Here is a 27,271-nt window from a genome sequence, read left to right on the forward strand (position 1 = left end):
TAAAAAACATATAATACATAAATTATATTTGAATTAATATAAAAATGAATTAAATTCAAATTTGAATTAAATGAATTGATATAATCAATGCAAACAATAATTGAAGTGATCATTTATTGCAGTATATATATATATATATATATGACATTTTGACGGAAAATTATTATTTTTTGCAAAAACTCTGCTTATATATAGATTTAAATAAAAAAACATATAATTTATAAATTACATTCAAATTGATATAAAAATAATAAAATTCAAATTTGAATTAATAAAAGAATTGATGTAATCAATGCAAACAATAATTAAAATTATCATTTATTACAGTACACCTATTTCGAGATTCATTGTATTTATATCTTTCCTTTTTTAGAAATGACATTTTGGCGGGAAACTACTATTTTTGGCAAAAACTCTGTTTATATATATATATAGATTTTATAAAAATGTTTATAAGTAAAAATCATATATCAGTATTATATCTGAATTCAAATATCATATATTAGTAAGTAACATATTTTTAATATTTTGTATTAAATTTCATCCGAAAATACAAATGTGTAATCAATATTAGTATTTGATATATATGTTTTTTGCGTCAAAAAACATATATATCAAATACTAATATTGATTACACATTTGTATTTTGAGTATTCACAAAACATATATTAATATCAGATCTGAAAAAATTAGTACTCAAATTTCATATATTATTACTATATTTTTAATGTTTTGTATCGAATTTTATCTAAGAAAATAAATGTGGACTTAGAGTGTGTAAACATATTTTGTTGTAGATCAAATAGTTTAAATAAATAATTTTTTTGACAACGACTAACATGAATTGTTTGTTTAGATGTAGAGAGTGCATAGTAATTTACTCTTAACTATTCAATCCAAATTGATTAATCAATTAAAAAGACTATTTATCTACTTAATTAAAAATATGACAATTAGCAATGACCAAGTGTGAGAGATTTGACGGACTGAGGCAAATTACGTGTACTATAGAAAACAAATATTTTATGAAAATGATATAATAAACTATAAAAATCAATCCTCAATATATAATCTGAGATTTTTGTAAGTTGATTAGATAATGATGTGGTTTCTTTGATTTTTTTTTTATCTAACAGTATATTCAATTTCACAAATACCAAAATTTTGGCGGTAGATCTTATAACATTTACCACCAAAATTTTCATTTAACCAATTGAATTATATTAAATAGGAAAATTTGTGCACACTTTCTTTGACAAAATATTTGACATTTTTAAAAATATTCGTTCGGGAGAAATATGTGAATGTAATAGCTCAAATCATACTATAAATAATTTCAGTTGACTAAAACCAATTGATTTTTTTTATTTCCTTCTTGCTTGTCTTGATTCTTGTTCCACCGTCAAAATAATAAAAATATATATTTTTAAATTACAAAAATTTCTCCACAAAAAGTTCCCTACTTTTTAAAAGTTGTGGTGATAAAGATAATCCACAAAAGTTTCTCCAATTAAAAAAATTCTGAAAAGATAAACATCCATTTAAAATTTTAAAATACCTTAATCTAAAAAATTTCCCTCCATATTAAAGTTTAAAGTGTGATAATATGAAAAGATAAACATCCAACTTTTTTATCAAATTCTCTCCATCTTTCATCATTCACGTAGAAAGACTGCTTTTTCTTTTGGCATTTGGAGGTAATTTATTTTCTTGTATGCGATTACTTTTTGCTCTACCAAAATTTGTAAAACCTTCCTTACATGTTTGTACGCTTTTCTTGAATATTGATCAATTGAGAATTTTTAGATTAATGTAATTTGTTTCATACTTGGTTCGTCACGTGTATTTAGAAACACATGTAATTATCAGTCAAATCCAATTTTCTAGAACGATCGAAGGCTATACATATTTTCTTCTCCTTGAAATTTGAGTATGGTTTGCGATGGGAGGCTTGTATAGGAACTCTTGGATGATGTTTGCATTAAATGTTTCTTTTTATTAATTGAACCTCGATTTTGTTGGAAGTGTACCCCAATATTTGTTTCTTTTCTTTTCCATGTAGAAATTAAGGTGACATACCTCGGTTGGTTGGTGGCGTAGGAGCCAATCAGTTCTTGAACTAAATTAAAAGATTAGTCACTAAATTAAAAGATTAGCCAACGGAGCCAAATTACAGAGGAGTTTTATTTTTTAATATTTTATAGTTTTTTATATTTCTTAATATTTATATTAAGAATTATAAATATTATTTAGAAAATAATATGATATTATTATATTAATTATCAAATAATGCAGATTCGGTACTTTGAATAAATTCGATACTAATTACAATTTTATTTTTTTTAAATATAATTATACATTGTACGATACTAATTATATGTATATTTTCAGTGAAATATTTGGACAAGAGCATTCTGTTCGGGTTCGATGTCTAGGAGCTGGTGCATTGCCTAGCCAAGTTTTCCCAGATCAGTATAAGTCTAGATTATTTTTAACACAGAGTAATCTCCCTACTTCTGATGTTACTAATAAGTTACGAGAAATGGAAGATAAATTGAAAAGTATGGAAGAACAAAGGCTAGAAGAAATGGAGCGGATGAGACAGATACATGAACATCAACTCCAAAATTTTACAAGAGTCATTCAAAGTATGATAACTGGAAGTGCTGGAGGATCTCGTGGGCCAAAATTATTACCAACACAGGTAGCCACATATTGAATAATTTCTAAAGTACTTATATAAATGCATATTATTAATTTAATTTTTTTTTCTAGATGGCAGCTATCATGGCAGATATTATGCAGCAACAGACAAAAACTCCACAAAATGCACATGAAAGTCGAAGATCTCCATCAATGTCAAAGTCGGATAGTGATTAGAAGAAATTTGAAAAACATTTTTATTTTTTCCATTGAATTTGAAATATTTTGGGTTATTTTATATTAGAAATTGGAAGTATTATTGATATTTTGTGTGGATAATAGTACTGCTTTATTATTTAATGATAACATTCATTTTGTGGATTGAAATATTAAATATGAAGTTTTTTATTGTTTATTTGATGAATATTTATTTATCTATTTTTTTGGTTGATGAATTGTTTGCGAAATAATGTATATTTGTTTTAAATAAATACAATAAAAGAGTAAATTATTGTTAAATTGGATTTAGGAGCAATTCCAAATAAATTTATTAAAATCATTTTAAAATATTGGCTCAAACATTGCTTCTATATCTTTTGTTTTACGAACGATTTGAAAACTACTCTCATATCGACAACGTATAGGAACAGAGGAAAACCATTCTTATTGCCAACTGTGTCCAAAGCGGTTTGACATCGGTCCTATATTTCTTGCTCCTATATCGATGCCATATAGGAGTGATTTGCAACCGCTCTTAAAGTTGTGATATGCACGACGTGTATGATCGGTGTCAAACCGCTCTTCAGTTGCCACCATCAATGGCGGTTGCAAAGCACTCTTATATTGATGGCGTGTAGGAACGGTGAATGACCGTTCTTACACCTCACTCTTTTTAGAACGCTTTGAAGGGGCTCCTAAATGCAGAGCTACGAGAGCGGTCCAAAACCGTTGTAATATTCACAATATATACAATTGGTTTCAAACCGCTCTTTAATTGGCAACATCAATAGCGGTTGCAAATCGCTCTTATATCCATGGCATGTAGGAGCGGTGTCAGACCGTTCTTACACTTCACGCCTTTTAGAACACTTTGAAACGTTCCTAAATACACAACCACAAAAACGGTTCGAAACTGTTGTAAATATGATATGGGTACGAGCATTATCAAACCGCACCTAAAATATACAATAGAAGCGGTTCTTCAACTTGTACCACCGGTTGAAAAAACCGCTTCTATAAGATATAAGGTCATCAATAAGAGGAGCGCTTTTGCAACCGGTGGTACAAGTGCTGGAGCGGTTAAAAACCGATCTTAAAATTGAAAAAAACCGCTTCTGTAAGAGTGTTTTTTTGTAGTGTTCCTATTGAATCTCAAACATCGTTGAAATACGTAAAAAATACTAAAATCATTTTTTTTATAGAATAGGTATCTTGTGAGACGGTCTCACGAATCTTTATTTGTGAGACGAGTCAACTCTACCGATATTCATAATAAAAATTAATACTCTTAGGCATAGTTTGGTACATAGGATAAGGGATGGATTGATAAATAATCATCCTTATCCTATGTTTGGTACATTTTTAAAAAGCTCATGATAATATCATGAGCCCTTGATAAATAATTTTTTTGAAGGATAGAATATCCCTTCTATTAGGTGTGATAGTTTTAATTTAAGGATAAAATACATTACAAATGACTTAATTATCCTCAATTTATAAATGATTTTTATAAATCTATGCTAGTAGGTAGAAATTAAAATCAAATAAATATTTTTTATTTATTTTTATATATTATATAAAATGATAATTATATAAATTGATTTTTATAAATCTCAATAAAATTATTAGTATCACCCGATTAACATTAAAAATTTATATTTGACTTGACTCGCAAAATCAAAGGTTCAATTATCATATTATATAATATATAAAATTAAGTAAAAATAAATAAATCATGCAAGCACTATCGACGTATGAAGAAATAAAAAAATATGAAGTCAAACAACAACTTTGAAATTATAAAATTTATTATGATAATGTTAATTTTGTCATTACAATCTAATATATAAATTTAATCACTCTTATTAAAATCATACCAAACATTAAATATGATATCTTACATCTTATTTATCCTTAACTTATCCTTATATTATATATCACATGTTTATTCTATCATATGTACCAAACTATGCCTTAGCATAAAAAATAATATTTTTTTATGGATGATTCAAATAAGAGACATGTCTCACAAAATACGACCCGTGAGATCGTCTCACACATATTTTTGTCTTTTTTATAAGTAGTGGGACTCCGGACATGCATTCATTGTCCTTCGATACACATCGGATATACATCGGTGTTATTACAATAGTTTGAAAACAACACATTTTTATCCGAAAAGATGTTGGTAGTTGAATCGAATTGAATTCATGACTATTGATCAAACATTCACGTAATCTATCAACACATACGAGCAGATGAAGTTATTTTCTGGAAACGACGATCATTTGATTCAAGTTTTTCGTATTTTTTTAAAAATTAAAGATACTTCTTTTTTTTTTAATGATGTAGCCACGATCCATAAATGGACGTGGAGTCATCCATAATTTGTGATGAGGTACTCGTGTAGAGAACGTCATTTATGGCATTAAACGATCGACATCAAGTTTTAAAGAGGCAAAGGCGTAATAAAATGTAGGTACGTATTCTGTCAAATTAATTAAACTGACAAATTTTAATTAATATATATGTAATCATTAATAAATGCCTATTTATAGCCAAAAAAAATTATTGAGTTGTCTCCATCAAAAAAAGAAAGAAAAGTTTGAGTTGTCCATTTCCGACAATGCCATAAATTCCGTGTTTAAATTTGCATTTACTAATATGGTTCTTAAAACTAATGTGAAATTATAAAATCCACTATAATATATTTGGGAAATTATTTTTAAAGAAAAAATTAATTTATATTTAAATTTATATCTTGGAATAAATATTATCCACGCTCATAATAAAAGAAAAAAGATTATCTGTAATCACTTTTTTGACTTTCTATGCATCTTAAATAGAAACCAAATAAACTTATTTCAAGCTAGCACAAGGTGTGCATAACATTATAGAGAGAGTTTTGTATTAAATTTATTTACTATATTTTAATATATTTGGTTTAATAATTTGAATGATATAAAAAAAATCCTTGCTAAATAATAATAAAAATTAAGGATCGATTAATTAATTACACAAAAACTCTTGTGAGACGGTCTCATGGATCAATTTTGTGGGTCGAATTTTTTTATTTTGGTCATCCATGAAAAATTATTATTTTTTATGCTAAGAGTATTACTTTATATTGTAAATATAGGTAGGATTAAGATAAAAATTCATAAGACCGTCTCAATAGATACTTACTCAATTAATTAATTAATATAAATTAAAATAGATGAGAAGTAGAGATGTCAATGAAGCGGGTATGAGACGGGTTTGGCTAAATCCAAGACCCTCCCCATGAAAAAAATTTTGACCCATTACCCGTCCTACCCCGGTTAAATATTATTCGGACCCACCCCACCTCGAATACGAAATGGGGCCTGGTAAACCCGTGAGACCCGAATTTTTTAAAATAAAAAAGTAATCTTTCTTCTCACATGACTAAATTATGAAACAAACAAGCCTCTAAATACAATATTGTGGAAAATTAATTCATGTCTTCGACCACACTTAATAATAACAAACAAAGTATTTTCACGACATAAAGAATTCATAAAAAAAAGAGTTACTAGCTCTCCAAAAAATATTGACATCCTCCAAAAAAGTCATAACATTATTTAAACAGATCAATATAAAATCAGTTAGTAGACATTATTTAAGTCTACTAAGATGAAGATCAACTATTTTTCCACTATTGCTAAAAGCAGATTCAAATGCAACATTTGACATAAAAATAACTAATATCGTTATAGTTGGGGTGAGCTACTAAAAAAATGAAAATTAATAAAACTAAAACCCTAAAATATTTATATGCACATATATATGGGGCGGGTATGGGACGGGTATTATAAGACCCATGACCAGCCCCATATCCGGACGGGTCTGAAAAATTGGACCCGAGACCCACCCCATGACCCATTTGATATGCCCAAACCCACCTCATACACGCGGGTCCATTGCGGGTCTGAGTAAAATCCGGACCAAACATCCCTAATGAGAAGGTTCAATTCCATACTTTTCCGAAATAATAATTTGCAAAAGTCATCCATGTGAACATACCTTAAATTCCATTTTTTATTACAAAATTGACAAATATTCCGACCTTACCTCGAATTTGTGCTCCATTGAAAAGACAAGAAGCAGGTCAATCTGCAATCCCGCAGAGGTCTAAAAAAGGCTGCTTTGCATGTGACCCCATTACGAGGAAGGAGACTTTGGTTGAATCAAATTTTATAACCATTTACTCAGCTACAGCCTACACTTCATCCTTCTGTGATGTTTCTCCTCGAAAAATCTCATCTTTTTTTGGCCATTTTGTAATCAAGAATATTTGTTTTAAACATTGAAGAGAGATTTAGTGACTTGGCGGCTAACACCTAACTTTTAGAGAGAAATCGAGAAAAACCAAGGGGTCCAGATTAGATCCAGGCTGCCTCTTGCTTTTGCTTGAGTTAAATTGAGCATGTAGTAAAAGATATGAAATCTTGTGCTTGATTTGGGATTTGAGACTTCTTTTTTTGTGACCTGTTTCTTTGAGCTACCACAAGAATTTGGGATTTTTTTTGTTTTTGTTTTGGTTTTTTGCCTTTTGGAGAGTTATTTGGAGCTCAGATGGGGATTTGCTTTAGCAACCAGATAAAGGCCGAGAGCCCTTTTCACACTGGTACAGGTATATTTTGAATCATCTTCTCTTGTTTTTAGTTTCTTGATTAATATGAGGGAAATAATCGTTTGTTTCATCTGAGAAAACGAGGTCTTAGTTGAAATTCTTTGTATTTTTCTTGAAACTGATGATGCTTTCTTTATTTTTATCATGATGAATATGAGGATTCTCGCCTCCGGTAGATATTGTGGATTTGTTTGTTTGTATTTCGTGAATTAAATAGATTTTGTTGTCTTAATTTTGTAAATTTATCATCATGTATTCCATAGATTTGTTTATACCATACATAATTTTCTCTGTTTTGCTGATCAATAGTTGTTAATTGTTTCTAGAAGACGGGTTTACCACTAATTTTGAAATGAACTATGACATTTTCAAGTCTCCCTTGTTTTGAGAATGTATTTGACAACAAAAATTTCTATCTGGTTTGTAAATTGCAGTTTCATTAGTTATCCTTAATTTTTAATCTATTGGAACTTATGAAGGTGTGAATTCTTCGAAAATGGCCGGTGGGGATGGGACAGGGTTGAGTAATTCAAGTAGCAAAGCTTCATCTGCATCAGGACCGCAGACTCCTCGAAGTGAGGGTGAGATATTACAATCTTCGAATTTGAAAAGCTTCACATTCAATGATCTTAAGGCTGCCACTAGAAATTTTCGGCCCGATAGTGTATTAGGGGAAGGGGGTTTTGGTTCGGTTTTCAAGGGATGGATAGATGAGCAGTCCTTTGCAGCATCGAGGGCTGGCTCTGGTATTGTGATAGCTGTTAAGAAGCTGAACCAAGAAGGGTGGCAGGGACACAAGGAATGGCTGGTATGTAATGATTGTTGCTTGTTAATGTTTTAGAATTTTTTCGGGCTTTAACTGATCTTTTCAAAAAACCAAATTGTAGTAGTAGAAATATAGTGGAAAAACGCAGCACAATGCATTAGGTATGTGTGATTCGGCTGTAAAATCCTACATTCACGGCATAATGCCTAGAGTGCTAAAATTCTTATCACCTTTCTTTCTTCTGATTACAGTTATCACCAATCACCTCTTTATGTAAGTGAAAATGCATTAGGGTAAATATAATATGAATCTTTCTGACAACTAAATCATAGCAAATATATGTTGTAATCTTAATCGCGTCAAATTTGATTCCAGGATATGTCTGTCGATTCTAACATAAAGGTTTAAACTGTTTCTTGTTATCATTAATGCTGATAGTTAAAGAACTCCTATAATTGGGAAGATATGCCATGATTGATTGTATGCTTAATATTTCTTTTTGTACGAGTGAGCCCTACTTTTGGATGCAAGTTGACATGTTTCTAGTTAGACCGGTGACTTCTTGTCACTCATCCATTTTTTTTACATTTTATTGATTTTTTTTTCTTTCGGATTAACAGGCAGAAATCATCTATCTCGGGCAGCTCCGACATCCTAATCTTGTGAAATTAATTGGTTATTGTTCCGAGGACGAACAAAGGCTTTTGGTATATGAGTTCATGCCAAAGGGTAGCATGGAGAATCACTTATTCAGGAGTGAGTTTCACATATTCGAATTGGATCATAATAAAAATCTTTGTGAATTTCACTTCTTGTGATTGGAAAATAATGTTTATTTGTGAAATTATTAGCAAATTGAAAATCTATTGATAGAATGTTATTATCTCAAACTAGGAGGTTCTTATTTCCAGCCACTTTCCTGGACCCTAAGAATGAAAATTGCACTTGGTGCTGCAAGAGGACTCGCCTTTCTTCATGGTGCTGAGACAAAAGTGATATATAGGGACTTCAAAACCTCTAATATCCTGCTTGATTCGGTATGCATTTTCAATTATTGTGTCTGTTAAATAATTGTGAATTGGCAGTTCAATGTTTGAATAATGCAATGTATATTCTTGAGACAACAGATCGCTTAGTGTGTTGTGCTTCTTGTTTTTCCATTCCATAATTTGTAGAACTACAATGCAAAACTTTCTGATTTTGGGTTGGCGAGAGATGGCCCAACTGGAGATAAGAGTCATGTATCTACACGAGTAATGGGAACTTTTGGATATGCTGCTCCAGAGTATCTTTCCACAGGTATAGATGGCATGCCAACTCGAGGTTCCTATTTTCATTGATCTAGGAACAAATTTCTTTGAACTTTTTTGATACACTTTCTCAGAAATAACCAATTTTTTTTTTTGTTGTTAAGGTCATTTGACTACAAAGAGTGACGTATACAGCTTCGGTGTGGTACTTTTAGAAATTTTATCCGGTAAGAAAGCCATAGACAAGAATCGTCCGGCAGGTGAACACAATTTAGTTGAGTGGGCGAAACCTTACCTCACCAACAAGCGTAGGATATTTCATGTCATCGACACCCGTCTTGAAGGGCAATATTCTATGGGACGAGCCATGAAGGTAGCTAAACTCGCACTCCAGTGCCTGAGCATGGATGCAAGATCTAGGCCAAACATGGACAATGTGGTAACCGAGTTAGAGCAACTACAGGACTCAAAGGAAACTTCAAAAACTGAGCAAAGGAATAACCGGAGTAATAAACCAAGCCAACCACATCGTGAACACAAGTCTGGTAGGACCAACGCTGAAGAGAAACGTTCGCCAATGGCTTATCCAAGACCGGCCCTTCACACATAAATCTTCTTCAGCTTAAAGGCGATATTAGCAAGAACCTGTACGTGATATGTATCCATATGTGAAGCTTTGTATAGTTTTGTTTTCATGGTCATGCTTCTTTTTGCACTCTTTAAGATTTATGAGCACCTAGCTTTTCCTGTTTGAGGATTTTGATGTAGACCATGAATTGTTCTAGGATCGCCGAACTTCGTTTTGTTGTGGGGATCTTAATTTTGTCATTAAGAATTAGATGCTTGCTGTTTATCCATCTCCATCATTCAGAGCTAAAAAGTATATCTCTTGCATATCTTCTGTACATGGTACCCGTAAATGTCTTGTCCGTTCCTATCAAATGTTACGTTTGTTATAATAAATATTCATTCGTGTAACTGAAAGGACCAAGATTAATTTTTCATTGTTGATATGATTTTGAATATTTAAATATGGTTTTGTTTTTCTAAATATTGTGATAATTAATCAGATAATTATGCTAAGATTTTTGTGATATGTTATCTTTGTTTAAAAATAGTTTGTCTCTAATAAAACTCTTGCTTTCTATATTGTGTAGGTTTCCTTGTTGATAAACTATAGGACTATAAATAAGAGGAGTCATCTCTCATGTAAGGGTGTGGACTTTTTACGCAGAATCATATATACACTATTGAATTTTTGCACGTCATGAGCTTCAGAAAAAAACATTCTATAAGGACGTTGCTGTTTTGAAGAGTGATGTTTCACGTATTGAAGTGATTGTTGGAGACATATGCATAACACATCTGTGAAGGAGTTGGTTGAAGATTTGTTTTTGTTGTTCCTGTTTTTGGCATCACGTTTTTATTTTCTTAATTATGTTCTAATGTTCTTTGTTTTAGAAAGCATTTTATTTTCTCAAAAGAAAATTAATTTTTGATTAAAATCATTAGTGTTGGTTTTTGTGTAAATTCGTTGATTTTCTAGTTATTATTTTTGCTCTGAGGCACCGTAGAAGAGCAAAACTCATTCTGGTTCATCTATTTATTTTGAAGTTAATTTGTGTTACAAACTTAAATATTCCGCTGCATGTTGTTTGAAATGTCGTGACATTTCGCACAACAATTAATTCTATTAGAACATAAAATTTAATGTCACATACTATTATGCTTGTTAATGTTAAACAAAAAAGGCCTCCTTCCTTACATTAACTAATACTATCCGTTAATTATGGGAAAATATCAACAAAACCTACGAATCTATTTATATGACAGGTAAAATAAATTAGCTCCGATGGGGTACTTTAAATGTTCGTTAAATTGACCGAAGCTTGATACTAAAACAAGCACCAACTCCAATTTGCTTGCCCATTTAACAAAGCAAAAGAAACATCACTAGTTAGATCTTTTCAAGGATTATGATGTTTAGGAGCAAAAGTCACGACCTCACAACAAAAATAAGATATGAGGATAGAAAAGTTGTTTCATTGGGTGATATGTTACTGCCTTTCTACACTCTAGATGAAAGAAGGCGAGTCAGCCTATTTTGACTTTATGAAACCAAAAAAGTTGAGAAAAAAGTTGAGAAAAAAGAAGAAGATTGGAATCAAGAAATTAGTGGCACCCCATAGTAAAGTGGGGTTAGTTATGAATTAATAAATCTTCCACTAATTGCAATCGTGCTGCTGAATCTACAATCCAATAGTTTTCAAAAATAGATGAAACACAAAGAGAAGTAACAAAGGGTATCCCTTTGTCATAAAACTTCGTGGCTTTATTAATTGCACATAAATTTCAAGACTCCTGTACTTTTGGCTCATTTTATAATATAATCAATATATTGTTGATGACGTATAAAATCACAAGCCGTCTTAGCTCAGCTGGTAGAGCGCGTGGCTTTTAACCACGTGGTCGTGGGTTCGATTCCCACAGACGGCGTTTTTATTAATCATATGATTTTATGACTTTTGTAATAAATCCTTTTTTAGTTTTTCCTGAGACTTCCTCAAATATTTGTCGCGTTAACTAATCACGAAGTAGTAGAAGTTTAAATCTCGATTCATTTTCACTGTAAAACCTTACGCATATTCAATGGAGATTACTTCCAAATTCGATTTGATTTCACGTCTAACATTATGTGATTAACAGTAAACTCTCTTACAAAAAAACATTTCACACGGTTCATTTGATGCACATATTTATTTACTACCATTCCTTCAATCGCAAAATTAATGCTTTCAAATCCAAAATAAGGTACTCCCACCAAAACGCACCACAAGAGACACTGATAACAGTGTTTTAGGAACATTACATAATTTCAGGTTAAACCAAAAAGTGAGTAATTAATAGACCTACAAAGGGAATTTGAAGAAGAACTGGAAGATGTAGCACCATTGGATTTACTAATCAAAGGGATTCCTAATCACAAATGGCACAATATCTTCAAGCAGGCCTTGTCGGCCCATCAATTCTTCTCCAACTGGGTCAATTGTTGTGCCTGGACCGACAATTACATGGGCCTTAATTTGGGCTTCAGATATGGGCCTTTGGCGCTTTTTTGTGGTTTGGAAGGAAAATGGGAAATCAAGGTGGACGTGAAGGCCTTCATAGGTCACGATAAGGGTATCCGGGTCCTCCATGGACTGCTCCACTCTCTTTTTCGCATTGCATTTCGGTTTCCCACACCGGTAATAGCTTCTGCATATAATTTCGTTTATGTTAGACACGGCTTTATCTGTGAAACGAGTTGATAGAAATACAAAATAATAAATTGAAAATTTCGAGCCAACTGTGAGATGATTTAATGATGCAGAATCTCATCATTCATGTCAAATAGTGCCTAAACAAGAATTGATTTTAAGTAAGTGATTTAGACTGACTAAAAAATAAAGAAGTCAAATGCAATATATTACATTTAATTCTAGTAATGGTTTATATAAACCACCTGGGATTGGGGCTATTCTTGATGGATTTCTGGCCGTATTTCCTCCATTTATACCCATCATCAGAGATTGCATTTTCATGATTCTTGATTCTCAAACTATACTTCTTTTTTCCATTATAACCACACTTACTTATGCCACCGAGTCCCGAAATTCTGCGTACAAATCAAGAAACTTGCACGATCAAATACTATGAGCTCGAACATAATAAAATTAATTTTTTTTACCAAGAATATGATATTGAACCTGCGTGCTTCTGATCTATCTTCACGTTGAAAGCTACGGCTTCCATAGTTCATGTCCGATAAAGAACTCTCCACATCTTCAATCGTCGGGGACACGAGGCGAGAATCAATTGAAGGGAAGTGATTTGTTTCCATTCCATGATCATCATTACTGGACAGGAAAAAGAACGGGGACTCATTGTCCAGAAGTTCATTTACTAGCTCATCTTCAGATCCTTCTGCTAATTTTATTAGTTCATCCATCCAGAATGATACACTGAGCTTTATCGCGTATAGTAAATATAGCAACTATGCCTTTTGCATTTGCAAGTTCACACATATATATATATATATATATATATATATATTGTATATACTGAATAAATTTAAGTTAAGGTGTCGGGTGTATTCAATTTTGTTGTGAGTTGTGAAGTGAAACTTATGTGTGCGCCTTCTACTTATGAAATAAATGGAAAAGTAACTAGTTTTGTTCGTGTTACAATTGGATTGACTTCTTTCATTAAATTTCAAAAGTCTGGCTAGGTTCACTCACTGACTAACTGCATGTCTTTATTGTTTTCTTCCCAGGAATTCAAAGTCAAGATTGCATATTAGTCAAGGGACTGTTGCATAAAATAATATACTAATATTGGATGTACTGGTAAACAAAGCATATATTATTGTACATTTGTAAAACATATCGTATTTTTTGAGTGGCATACGGTATTTTTTTTTTAAAAAAAGAGTAGGATATAGTGTAAAGTTATTTAATATCTTGTTTTTATCATGTGTATAGTACATTGTATTTTCAGAAAATTGTTTTGTTTTTAAAAAAATTGTTCGATAACTTGTCATGAAGAATAAAACTAAATTATATCAAATTTTGCTCGTTGATCCACTCCCTCTTATTCAAGAATATATAATGTAATGTGAGAATGTAGTATACACTAACTAAATGCAAATATAGATTCATAAATTGTAACTAGAATATGTATATTAAACAATAACGGTGTAATTTAAATATTTGAAAGGTAAAATAGCTCAATCAGTCAGTAGCATTTATTGTTTCTCAACAATCTCATTTCCAATAATTATATTTAATACAATATGTGAGAATCGAACACGTGACATTAACTCTGATATCAATTACACGATCGAGGTACTCCGCGCACATCGAATTTTTTAACCGTACATCAGTCAAAGCACCATGTTTCGACAACTCTCTCGGCTAGGGAAATAAACATCACTTCTCGATTCCAACAATTTAATATAATTCAACTCTTGCAATTTATATATTTCTGAAATTATCAGAAACAAATGGTTGACTGAATGAATTAGTGGTCGCTTCCAACGTAGGGTATGCTTGTTTTGTATTCATGTTAGGTTGACTTATTGCATAACTCCGAAGAAAATTAAATCCAGCACTTAATGAACGGTTGGCCGTCGACACCTACACTAATTAGGCCGTCTGATAGTAGGTAAGGAAAAAAGAGTCAAACCACGAAAAGAGTCAAGGGATGCTGACACGTGCGAGATGGCGGCTGATCGAAGGATCCCCGCACGTGAGGAAGGCAACATTATTGGAGGAGTTTCTGTAGCATCGCAAGAGAACAAAACCAATTAACAGTAGGGTTTCATAAAGACTTCGATTATCGATTTTATATCTGTAAGGGGTACGTACGTGTATTATATATATATATATATATATATATATATATATATATATATATATATATATAATATATATATATATATATATATATATATATATAACAAGAGAAGCTCGAGGATCGACTCGCGAACTTTAATCACATGCAAAAGATCGAATTCGATACCATCCAAGCTCCAGATTCATTTTGAGAGTGCGACTTGATCAATTAGAAGGCATGACTCGTGATACCTTCTTGGCTTGTTTACATAATGGTAATGAATTTGAGCCTATTAATGTTACACGTTTTAGGTTTATGATATCTAATCATACTACAATTTATTGCATACCTTATGAATGATTTCCTATTTTTCAAAGAAAAAATAAATTGTTTTACTGATATTATAAGAAAACTAAAGTTGCATTTGAATTGATAGATTTTAAATGTATTTTTGTTATTTAGTGACGTAAAATCAAAAACTTCAAATTATTTTTAAATGTTAATTATGATGAACTTCAAGTTCACTAAATAATAATGTCATTTGAAATTCATTCTACTTTGGTCTTGCTAATGTATAAATAAATATTGTATGGATTTAAAATTTGATATGTTGTTTATTATAAATAGTAAAAATATAATCGAAATCTATGGATTTTATTTCCAAATTAACAAAACCTAAGTTGATTAATTATAATACAACTATAACGTGTGATATCTCTTTTTAATAATTTGGAGTAGATTTTACACAGTCAACTTCCTTTCTTATATTATAATTTTTTTTATTTAGTTAAACAGAAAACTACTGTATTTACGAATATATAGAAATGCCTAGAGTTTTCTTACAAATAAGATACTGAATGAATGTTACACACGTTAAGAGCCGGAAAATAACATTTTTGGTTCATTAACTTGTCTTATTTTGATAACATGAATTCGAACATCATTTGCAGAGAGGGCATTGTCATTTGTCAATCGGGTTAACCGAATGACTGGATCGATGTTGTAAAAATATTTGTAAAGTATTGTAAGAATATAGACAGTGCCTCAATAGCATTTGTCGATCAGCCATTCATTTGCTGAGGAAACAACACATTTTGTTCGGTCGTTACGACGTCGAGTAGATGCTCTATGATGGAAAAACTTCGTATTTCTATCTTGATCATTAGCCAGCCACTCTGCCATTTGAACGCTGTTTCCATTAGTATTCTTCCAAGACCAATATATTGGTGATCAAGTTGTTTCTTCATATGACGAAGAGTTGGCAAAGTATCATCATTGACAATATCAATGTTCATTTGAGAGATCTTTGTCTGAAGATTTCGGATATATCCTTTATTTTGATAAGTGGCCACAAGTATTAGTACCCCATATTTGCATATGTTGACAACATTATGTTAATTTTTCCAGGAAAGTGTTTGTGGAGATTGCTGATGCATGAGGATAAATTTTACCAGAAATCGTTTAAATTTGTCATCTATTCGCCAAAACGAAATGAGGGGCTTTCATCCACCAACAATCGATGACAAATTTAAACGATTTCTGGTACCTTCATCAAATATATATAGGCTGGTTGCACAGAGATATGGGAGGAACGAGAGGAGTCGATCACAAAATTGACATGAGGTACAGACACTCTGTCATCTCCTGCTCGTAACCATAATCCCTTATGGAAATTGCCCATTGATATCTTCCAGAAAGTAGAAATTTGAGGACAGTCTCTTTTCTGATGCCCGAGAAGGCCACATATGTAGCAAAATTCTGGTAATCTTTCATACCGTAGGAGAATGCCCACGGAAGGATATTTTCCACCTAATGCCAGATTAACTAGGTGTCAGAGAGAATTTTATATATCAAACTTCACCCGAATCTTCATATATGGTTCCAAACAAAAGCCATTTTCTTCACCGAAATATCGTTGTCAATAAGGTACGCCAATGTCGCCGAAATCATGCCCAAGGAAGGAATGTTTGCTGCTTGTACCCAGAATTGAGTATTGGAAAAAGGGCCGAGATCACTCATAGGAAAGCCCTCAAAACGTTTAAGAAGAAGAAGAAATCGATTGAAGTTCCAATGTTCCACAACACTTTAGATACCGGAAAAGTGAAAATAAAATGATTTTGCGCCGGAGCTTTAATTTTCAAACCCGTTACATGCCATAGTTGCCGAAAAGTTACTACCCCATACTCTCATAGAAAAATCTAGAGAGACTGCGCATCGTTGTGAAATGTTCGAAACTGATCAGTTCTGGTGTTTTGAGATTGTCAAAACGCTCAAAACAAATGATGTCTTTTCAACAAAGTAGGGTTTTTTTTTTTACACGATCTTCTCGATTAATTGGACTCATATAAAATAAGACAAATATGTGTTTAACAAACTGTTATCAACCTCATACAATAATCAATCAAATTCGAATAATAATAATAATAATTTATTTGAGGTTCCTGTTTCCAAAAAATGGAGATTCAAATTAAATTCCTTCCCTCCCAAAATACGGCGCCGCCCGATTTGAACCGAGGCGGTGGGCCAGCCCCACCACCTCCGCAAAACAAGTCGGTGCCACCCTATTCTTAACTGTCACCTAAAATGTTCCTCCACCACTCCCCACAATTATCATCCCCTGAAATACTTAAAATGACACAGAATTCTATATAAAACGAACCTTGTGACTGTTCCATATTCCCTTCTATTTATTCTTCTTCATTAATTTTTTGCATGTTTTTGTGAAGTTATTAATTGAAGGAGGAATTACATATTATTCTTGCGAGTGAGGAACGTCTGTTGAATAATGGAGGTGGAGCAAGGTTGCACAACCCCCAAGAACCAGGAGTGTCGAATACCGGCGGCGCTGGTATGTCCTCCGCCGCCGAGGAAGAGGAGTAACGAGCGGCCTACGGAGCCTCAGCCGCCCAAGAATGGATACTTCCAGTCCCCGGAGCTCGAAATGTTCTTCGGAAGCGCGGCTCCGAGGAGAGAAGCATGGGCTTAGGTTTCTCGTTTTCCTAGCTTGCAGCCTGCTTCATTTGTTTAATTTTTTTTTAATAAAAAAAACTTATTTTTTCTGATTTTGTAGTTGTAATTCGTAGTTTTAAGGATGTCTTATGTTTTGTACGTGAATATTCTTTTGTAAAACATAAAATTTCCAGTAAAAACAAGTAATTCTTGTATTTGAAAGGCAACAAATGAAGCTCTGGCTCTGTTTTTGGTTTTCTGAAATTTTTATCTTTTATTTTCTACAACAAAATTAAATAGAATATTATCTAATAGATAATATTCTATCTTAAAAGTAATTATCACAAGAACTTACACGATTTTACCTGTAAAGTTAAAATTTGTCGCCTAAAAACCGAATTAAAACATCTGATTTTTTAAACCAAGTATGGTTTAAATTCTGAATTTGTCATGGTTATTGAATCGAAGATATTTCTAGTGTTAAAACATTAAGACTCGCTATGTATATATTGTTCTCCAATAAAAGTTTGATATTCGAAACTTAAGTCCAATATAAATATATATATTATAATATATATATATATATATATATATATATTATATTATAGATTAATAAAAATGAGGAGTATGTGCATTTCATTTGTTTGATGAATTTTATTAACGTTGGGCACGTAACGTTTGAAGCGCAAACACTTCAATTAGAACATATTATATACTATCTAATAATAATAATTATTATTAACACGTGAAGATATAGTTCACTCCATATAAGATGTTACGTCTCCTATTCCCCTACAAAGTTAGAATCTTTGTCCTAAGAAAGCGATGGAGTTGCATTAGTACTATGGAGGTAACAAATTTAAACAAACGATTTGATAGTTACATTCCTTCTTATTTTATATTATGAATGAATTATGATGAAGTAGGGAAATCTGTTTATCGTCAGGTTTCTTAAATAGGAAGTAAAAGATTAGTTGGAAAAGTGGGCCATTTTCTCTAGAAAGATCAAATATAGTGTCCATTTTAATAGTTGGTTGTTTAAAATTGAGGGTCGACGCTCGAATCTCAACCCCGATCGGTTCGCCATACAAAGTAAGATGTACAGTCTCATCACGATGGATTTTTGTTTGGAGTTGCAGTTCAGTAATCATATCTAAGTGGTGTTATTTCCTTTTCATTGTATTGGTAGAACATGGAAATGTCGGAAAAGTAGACAATTCGATCCAACAAACAAAGAGCCGTGCGTACATGGTGACTAATTTAACAGGGAAATGATGCCTCATAATCTCCTTATTTATAGCCCCATAAGATATATTCATTTCGAACATTATAAAAAATAAAAACATTTCTCGCTTATTCTTATTACAATAAGTTAGTTGACAATGTTGTTTCGTGTCTCTTTTCCAGCTGCATTGCTTTTGGGGTTTCTTGTTTATTCATTTTTGCCCCACTTGGCTCTTTCCAAGACCAGACACTACACCTTTAACGTACGTAGTGCATGTAATATTGAGCTCATGTATATTGACACCTTTTTACGAGGTTTATTTATGCCGAAAACTAATCTGGCTAGTATATGGTGCTAGATTATGACGCAAAACGTCACTCGGCTGTGCAAGACGAAGAGCATTGTTAGCGTTAACGGTATGCTTCCAGGGCCGCGAATTGTTGCAAGAGAAGGCGATCAGGTCTTGGTTAAGGTCGTCAATAACGTTACTAACAACATTACTATTCACTGGTAAGGGAAATGCTTGTCCGTCCCCCGTTTGTCCTAGCGATACGAAACTCGAATTTTTAGAGAAGTTTGTCAAATTACACGTAGCACTCGCTTCTTGTAGAATCCACAACTGCTTATACAGAATCTGCATTACTGAACTTCGCTTCGACTTTGATGCAGGCATGGAGTACGCCAACTCAGGAGCGGATGGGCTGATGGACCAGCGTATGTGACACAATGCCCGATTCAAACGGGGCAGAATTATACGTATAACTTCACCATTACGGGGCAAAGAGGGACTCTACTCTGGCATGCTCATATTTCATGGCTACGAGCCACGCTTTATGGGCCGATAATCATCCTCCCCAGACGCAATGAGTCGTATCCCTTCAAGAAACCATATAAAGAAGTTCCTGTCATATTTGGTACGTATTGAAAGGTACTGTTTATGAGCCACATTTCAACTTTCCCGGGTGATTTTCTTGATACAGTTCCTTTTTTTTTTTTTATTTATTCTCAGGGGAATGGTGGAATGGAGACCCGGAGGCTGTGATTAGCCAGGCTCTTCAGACAGGGGGTGGACCAAATGTATCAGATGCATACACAATCAATGGCTTTCCAGGGCCCCTGTATATTTGTTCTGCGAATGGTAAACCAGTAACCTTTATAATAACACTCAGCCTCACATATTTCAAGAAGATATTTACATATCTTAACTTCTCATGTAATGGTTTCCAGATACATACAGATTGAAGGTGAAGCCAGGAAAAACTTACATGCTTCGATTAATCAATGCAGCCATGAACGACGAGCTTTTTTTCAGCATCGCCAACCATAGTCTAACCATAGTAGAAGCAGATGCAGTATATGTTAAACCATTTGAAACCGATGTGATATTCATAACTCCAGGTCAAACGACCAATGTTTTACTCAAAACCAAGCCTTACTACCCAAATGCCACATTTATCATGGCCGCCAGACCATACTTTACGGGACAAGGCACGTTTGACAACTCAACCGCCACTGGTTTTCTCGAGTATGAGCATCCGTCAGAAAAATCTGTAAACAAGACAAATGCGGGTATCATGCCTACTCTGCCACCATTAATGGCCACCGGTTTTGTTACCAATTTCACCAAAAAATTCAGAAGCTTAAACCATCCGAAATTTACAGCCAAAGTTCCACAAACAGTTGGAAGACGATTCCTACTTCACCGTGGGACTTGGTTCTAGCCCGTGCCCAAAAAATACAACTTGTCAGGGACCTAACGGCAGGAAGTTTGCAGCTTCAGTCAATAACATCTCGTTTGCCCTCCCCACCACAAATCTGCTACAAGCCTTCTACTTTAAGAAATCTAATGGGATATATTCCACTGATTTTCCGGCCAATCCACCAAACCCATTTAACTATACAGGGACTCCGCCAAACAACACATTTGTCAGCAATGGAACACGCCTAGTTGTGCTGCCATTCAATACTAGCGTGGAGCTAATTATGCAGGACACGAGCATTTTAGGAGCCGAGAATCATCCACTTCACCTGCATGGTTACAATTTCTTTGTTGTCGGTGAAGGGTTTGGAAATTATGATCCAAACAACGACCCTGCAAAGTTTAACTTGGTGGATCCCGTGGAAAGGAATACGATAGGTGTTCCCGCAGGTGGATGGGTAGCCATTCGGTTCTTAGCAGATAACCCAGGTACATATTCTTCCATAACTATTACGTTTAAGTATTTAACAATAGTGTAGGACCGATGTAAAGACATAACACCAAGAGCTATAAATGGTAGTAACCAAGCAACTAATATTTTCTGAAACATACAGCATCCCAAGAATTACGTCTCGATCACTATCGGCAACTGTTGCTCTTAATATTCCTTCTTGCAACTGTTTCGATTTGCAATTCATGGAAACATACATGATCAGGGCTTATCTCTGTACCTCTAGTGCTCTGTGCTCCTATACTAGATGAAATCCTAGGATATGATTCTGACACACTTAGGTCCAGTTCACCTATTTTTTTATCTCACAAAATGTTTTGGTCATGAACAGGAGTGTGGTTCATGCATTGCCACTTTGATGTACACACTAGCTGGGGGTTGAGGATGGCCTGGATTGTATTGGATGGACTGCTAGCAAGTCAAACGCTACCACCCCCACCATCAGATATTCCTCAGTGCTGACAGATGATTCACTGAAGAACCCCACAAAGTCTTTTTTCTTTTAATTTTCTAATTTAAATTATTTGATCTTCTTTCCTTCCTAAATGTCAATTTTTCAAGTCTTGGTACGGTGTGCGTGACTTCGAAATCACGGTGGTGGTAATTCAACACAATTCTTGTATCCTTAGTGTTCAAGTTTTGTATAGGTCCTCTCCCCTTGCCCTGGAGCAGAATAAGATATCTGCGGGAGTGTCAAGTTTTCTTGCAATCTCAAAGTTGAGTTTGCACTATTTGAAATAGAGAATTTCTTGTTCACGAAAAGTTGCAAACGAGACATGGTATCCAACAAAAACATATGCATCCATAGAATCATGTTTGTAATTTTGAGTGCAATAGTAAACTTAATATGTGAAATATAAACATTGGTATTTTTAAATATCAAATATATTATGTAATTATTTGAAGTAAATATTACTTTACGAAATGAGAAACGAATTAAAAGATTAAGACCAACAGTTTCTAATAGAGTGAGTGCCATTGTAGAAAATCAAAAGACTAAACATGGGGATGAAAAGTTGGACACATCAATACACAAAGGGTTTGCGCGTGTTAAGCAAAAAATTTGAATGTACATTTTTTTTAGTGCATTTAAAAACTGGCTTCTAGATTATTTTTATTGGAGACCACCGATGTCACTATTCAAAAAACCATTTTGGTTTTGACAAATAAATCATGTGGTATCCATGAGTGCACCAAATCACATTACTCAAATAATTCCATAAAACAAATCCAATAATTGAAAATTTACGGGGTTTATAATATTTAGTTTAACTTTATCAAAACCCAATCAGTTCCACATCATTCCTCAAAGATATATCGATGTAGCAGAAAATAAACTTCAAATGTATCAACATTTTATCAACCTTTTTCACTCGACATCCCAGCTTTTGCAAAGAAAGATTTTATTTTTCGTCACATCATACAATTAATGTATAAATAAACAGATACGGTAAGACATTTAGTAAAATAAATGAGAACCCAAAGTAGGGACGAAAGTCTACAAATATCTTGTACAACTCTCCTAAAAACTTCAATAATCAATCAACAACATAATCGTACATCGCTTTGAAAATCTTTGGATCTTACAAGATCACAATTTACAACTTTACCCTTCCCCCTACCATTGTGACCCAAATGAGGGTCCTATTTCACTTTTGTTTGTACACCAAGCATGTTAGTACAATTCTACATACAACTTGTTTAACCGAGTAAACTTTCTACTTCGGATACTCAAGAAAAGTGGTAAGAAAAAAAAGCTCAGTACCTCTGACTCCTGTTGCCGTGTATATGGTCAACCGAATAAAGCACGTTTATGGTGAAGTTGATGTTCTAATGAGATTATCGTATCTCGTTGGGAAGCAAAGGCCTGAATCCAGATGTCCTGACATGGGCCAAAACCAGCAAAGGATGTTCGGACCAAGAATCTGTAACAAATGAATCAGCCAAGTCGAGCATATGTGGGCAACCAATTATATGAAAATTTCAAGATCAATTCATTAATGTTAAAAAAGAAATGATGTGATATTTCACGGACCGTTGTCAAATTCTCATATACACCAATATCATAAGGATGTAAATAGATTTCGCCTCCTTTTTCTGCAAGCCACATAGCTCTCACACCTTCATGGTACTGTTCCACGGAAAGTGAAACAGTTCACATACTATGATATTTTTCCAACAATAAATCCACAGGAGGTGTCAAGATCACAAACCTCGATTGTTGTCTTATTGTGTATAACAAGATAGGTATGCCAGCCAAGAAAAAACCCCAGAGCCAAAGTTAGAGGAACTAATAATAACCCTGAAATTACCTGAACTTTAAATCACATATAGTGAGCCAAACCACCAAAGACCATAGAGACAAAAATGAATGAGAAGGCTTTACATATAATATTCTGAGAGAATCTTCAGAATTTTCAGAATCTTTCCAAGAGTCAGCAGTCAAGCTACCAATGAGAAGTACCTGGGGTAACACGGTGCAACCAATGAACAGAGAAGCACAGATAAAAACTATCAAGGTCTGCATTATGGAGTAGTATTCAACAACAAACATGGGAGAGGGAAAATAATAAAACTTACATACCAGGGAATAAATGCATGCGATAACAGCATAAAAAACGAAGACGAAGAAGATCTTATAGTTTGCATGGCCCACACAGTTATTGATCCAAACGCAATGGTGATCCTTACATCAAGAGGTAGTAATTTAACACAATATACAAGATATTTCAAGAAATTGCACAACAGTTTTGTGAACTATGCATACCATTCGTAGAACACATCGATTACATAAACGGCAATGGTGGGAACGGGGTGGCTTATAGTGGGAACACTTTTGGCAATACCTTAAGTCACCACCCTGCAAAAATAGCAAGGCTCAATAATCAACGTGAAGCTTGCAGAAAATAACCTCCATATTCAAACTTCTCTATCCACAGCCCTCACCAAATTACAAACAGTGAAAAACAGTCGCATGTAAATATAAATTGCCCAAGAGTCTCATGTGCTTTGCTTGGCTTTTGAATTGATTTTTTGGGAAGAATATTGAAAAGGCTTTGGATAAATTGTATGTCTGGTTATATTTTGGAGAGATAGTCTTTACTGGAATCAAATCGCATCAATTGCTATTTGATAGTAACGAAACATCGTGATAAATCTTTAAAATTTTACTAATGGTACTATAATGTATATCAAACAAATGATATTGATGGGAATGTGGTAAAATGCCCAATTAAAAGTAATTCATTATGTTTGAAGAAATTAAAAGGAAAGAACATATTCGGTCAACCCGAATGAAAATGAATGATCGTGATTTTTTGTTCCAAGGAAAGTAAAATTGTTATGGGGAAACACAATCAAACAAGGCCAAACTATTAATTTTTGGTTTGAGAGGTTTCATATTCATAGAGAAAAGAGTGTTAAGATAAAAGAGACAATAGTAAACAAGCAATCACATAGCATATGATAAAGAGACATAAACCACAAAATATTAGTAAGATTCCAGAAGACAAATTCAATGGCATTTAATTACTAAAGGCATCAAAGGAGTGACTCACTTTCAATATCTTAAGCATCAAACAAAATCAACAAATCTATAATAATGACACGCACAACACATTGAGCGATCATAGTAACAAAAAACTCGATTTCTGAACCAGCATCTGCATAACACATTCCAACAAGAGAAATAAAGTTAATTAAGGTGACAAGCAGAAAAAGGGCATCACAAGTCAGCCACTAATAATTTACGCAATTTCCATGTATTGGGACATGCACAGTCATTTAACAGACCAAGAGAATATCTAATACTGACAATATCATTTGGTTAGGGACTTGATGTGGTATTGCTTCAAGATTTGATACAAGTCTGTTGTTTACCACACCATAGTCAAAAGCTTATAAGCATATACGAAACTGAGTCTAATGATACAGACATGAACATGAAACAAAAACCAACATTATGCACAGTGGTCTCACTAGTGGACCTCACATTCAAGATTTTTACCTCTCCAATTTCCCATTCCATAGTTGTTAGAAGTATGAGGTGTAAAGGTGTATAGGTCTTGAAGAGCCTAGACACAAGGCGCAATGGTGAAACTCCTTGAAATGCGCACCCAAAAACATGATAAGCTTGATTCTAAGTGTGTGTTTTGTTGGTGTGACGGTATAACATGGTGACTTACTATTTAAATGATAAAAAAGTGTGACGTTATGTGATATGTTGAAATAGAAGATAATTTTCCGATTATATGTTTGAGTAAAATACTTGAGTGATAATCTAGACATACATTATCATAAATTAACAAATTTGCTCACATACATTATTTTCAAAATTTTACCCACATACATCATTCTCTTTCGCCTTCCCGAATTTTCCTCCCTCTTTCATCTTTTCCAACCACCGCAGAACTGCACATTTTCTTTCTCCAAGTTGTAGATGATTTTCCAACTCCATGCCTAAGTTTAATGCTTTGACCCCTTCTCTATCCATTTGAATCTTCGACCCAATCAGTTACTGCTATTACTAGATAAGCTTTCCAATTTTAAATCTCCGAGTAAAAGTAGTTTTCTGTATACAACCTTCAAAATCAGGTGGCCACTCATGTGTTTTCTCGAATCAGCTCTATGATTCTATTGCGGCAATTCTGGACAAAACAAGGACCTCTGAACCCCTTTTATCTTTTATAGTGAATAGGTGTAAACATGTGCATTTTGGGATAACTATGATCCAATCTTTTCAGATCAAGGGGTGCAAAAGAAACTGACAAAGATGTTAGTGCAGAACCATAAACTCAAACATCTAGTGAATGAATGTTTCTGACATGTTCAAGGAATGAATATCAAATTTACACGATACACATTCAAAACACTTCATTAAGTGCAGTGGAAAGGCAAATTCTTGTACTTAAAACGGTAATAAAATGTTATACCCCATATTGCAATAGTCACTTAAAATCAACTTCTCAAAAATCTAGAAAGTTAATCCAAAAATGAATTAATTACAAATTTGGAATTCCAAGAGAAGTCTGAAAATCGAAAAGAAACCCAAGAATAGAATCACAAGAATGATGTAATCATTCAACACCCAAAAGAATCATCAAGAATGGAGTAACAGATTCAAGAAATGATTCCATACATTAATTTTCAAAATTAAAAGAACGAACAAATTAAAAAAAGTAGAATAAAAACCTTGCGCTTGATCTCATGGATCTGGTTGTCAGAGTCCTCAACATCGGGCACGAATGTACCGGGTACCCGACCCGGATCAGTATAAATGGCCCGGCGGTAACAGAAGATGCACATGACAGCCAATAATGTGTAAACGGAAGCGTTTAGCATTCCAGGCGAAGACCCTAACCCGAACGACTGATCAATGTAGACGAACACCGTCGATAAATAGATGTAAGCAATGGCGGCTGTCACGACGATGACGTGAAATGAAAATTTAGAGCGGCGCATCATTTTAGTTCAAACAAAGGTGAAGCACGGGGCGGAGGCACCGGCGTAATTGCGGATTACGGCGGCGTCTCCAGCGGCGGCGTTCTCAAGTTATAGAAAAGTTAAAGCGGGCAGGTGGAAAGGGTAGTGGGTTTGGGAGGCGTGTAGATTATTATTATTACCAGGTCAAAGTCTCAACTTATTCACACCTTATTTTTTTATTCTTGAAAATAATTATACTTAAAAAAAGGGAGAATTGGGGAAAAATCTCTATTCAGAAAGTGGAATTTGAGTTCAGTCCCTAGTTCAGAAATATTTTAGCTGCACTCCCTGACACATGAAAAAATTTATTTTGTACTCCCTGTTCGTAAAAAAAAAAAAAAAAGTAGTATTTAGCGACGGTTTTGTTTAAGAAAACCGTCGCTAAATATAGCAACAGAAAAGTAAATCCTTCGCTAAGTTTAAACTGCGACGGTTTTGGCTTTTCGTCGCAAAGTTATCTATTTTTTAAAATTTTTCTCTTACACTTGAGTACATATATTC

At 33.5% G+C, this 27,271-nt stretch overlaps 4 protein-coding genes and 1 non-coding gene across 5 annotated transcripts; 3 read left to right on the plus strand and 2 right to left on the minus strand.

Annotated features, from left to right (window-relative positions):
• The first annotated feature begins 6,947 nt into the window (after nucleotides 1-6,947).
• Nucleotides 6,948-10,385, plus strand: LOC140839877 (receptor-like cytoplasmic kinase 176). The gene is made up of 6 exons (XM_073206860.1): nucleotides 6,948-7,516; nucleotides 7,996-8,324; nucleotides 8,903-9,038; nucleotides 9,177-9,319; nucleotides 9,458-9,581; nucleotides 9,697-10,385. Exons 1-6 carry the CDS (start codon nucleotides 7,459-7,461, stop codon nucleotides 10,140-10,142), a joined length of 1,236 nt encoding a protein of 411 aa, XP_073062961.1. The 5' UTR covers nucleotides 6,948-7,458; the 3' UTR covers nucleotides 10,143-10,385.
• A 1,570-nt stretch (nucleotides 10,386-11,955) lies between these two features.
• Nucleotides 11,956-12,028, plus strand: TRNAK-UUU (transfer RNA lysine (anticodon UUU)). Its single transcript has one exon. It is a non-coding gene; the product is annotated as a tRNA-Lys (tRNA).
• Nucleotides 12,029-12,306: 278 nt separating this feature from the next.
• Nucleotides 12,307-13,647, minus strand: LOC140838009 (probable WRKY transcription factor 57). The gene is made up of 3 exons (XM_073204096.1): nucleotides 13,279-13,647; nucleotides 13,035-13,187; nucleotides 12,307-12,787 (listed from the first exon to the last, which is right to left on the minus strand). Exons 1-3 carry the CDS (start codon nucleotides 13,518-13,520, stop codon nucleotides 12,493-12,495), a joined length of 690 nt encoding a protein of 229 aa, XP_073060197.1. The 5' UTR covers nucleotides 13,521-13,647; the 3' UTR covers nucleotides 12,307-12,492.
• A 5,489-nt stretch (nucleotides 13,648-19,136) lies between these two features.
• Nucleotides 19,137-22,051, plus strand: LOC140839878 (laccase-17-like). The gene is given in 7 exon segments (XM_073206861.1): nucleotides 19,137-19,341; nucleotides 19,438-19,589; nucleotides 19,749-19,993; nucleotides 20,089-20,217; nucleotides 20,307-20,773; nucleotides 20,775-21,267; nucleotides 21,621-22,051. Coding segments are annotated over 7 exon segments (1,722 nt in total). The 5' UTR covers nucleotides 19,137-19,236; the 3' UTR covers nucleotides 21,752-22,051.
• A 684-nt stretch (nucleotides 22,052-22,735) lies between these two features.
• Nucleotides 22,736-26,910, minus strand: LOC140839879 (probable protein S-acyltransferase 16). The gene is made up of 7 exons (XM_073206862.1): nucleotides 26,480-26,910; nucleotides 24,057-24,149; nucleotides 23,874-23,975; nucleotides 23,676-23,753; nucleotides 23,503-23,601; nucleotides 23,325-23,420; nucleotides 22,736-23,214 (listed from the first exon to the last, which is right to left on the minus strand). The coding sequence occupies exons 1-7, from the start codon at nucleotides 26,750-26,752 to the stop codon at nucleotides 23,101-23,103; spliced, it is 855 nt and encodes a 284-aa protein (XP_073062963.1). The 5' UTR covers nucleotides 26,753-26,910; the 3' UTR covers nucleotides 22,736-23,100.
• Between the last annotated feature and the right edge of the window lie 361 nt (nucleotides 26,911-27,271).

The sequence above is a fragment of the Primulina eburnea genome, chromosome 8, assembly GCF_022965805.1.
Source record: "Primulina eburnea isolate SZY01 chromosome 8, ASM2296580v1, whole genome shotgun sequence".
Lineage (NCBI taxonomy): Eukaryota > Viridiplantae > Streptophyta > Magnoliopsida > Lamiales > Gesneriaceae > Primulina > Primulina eburnea.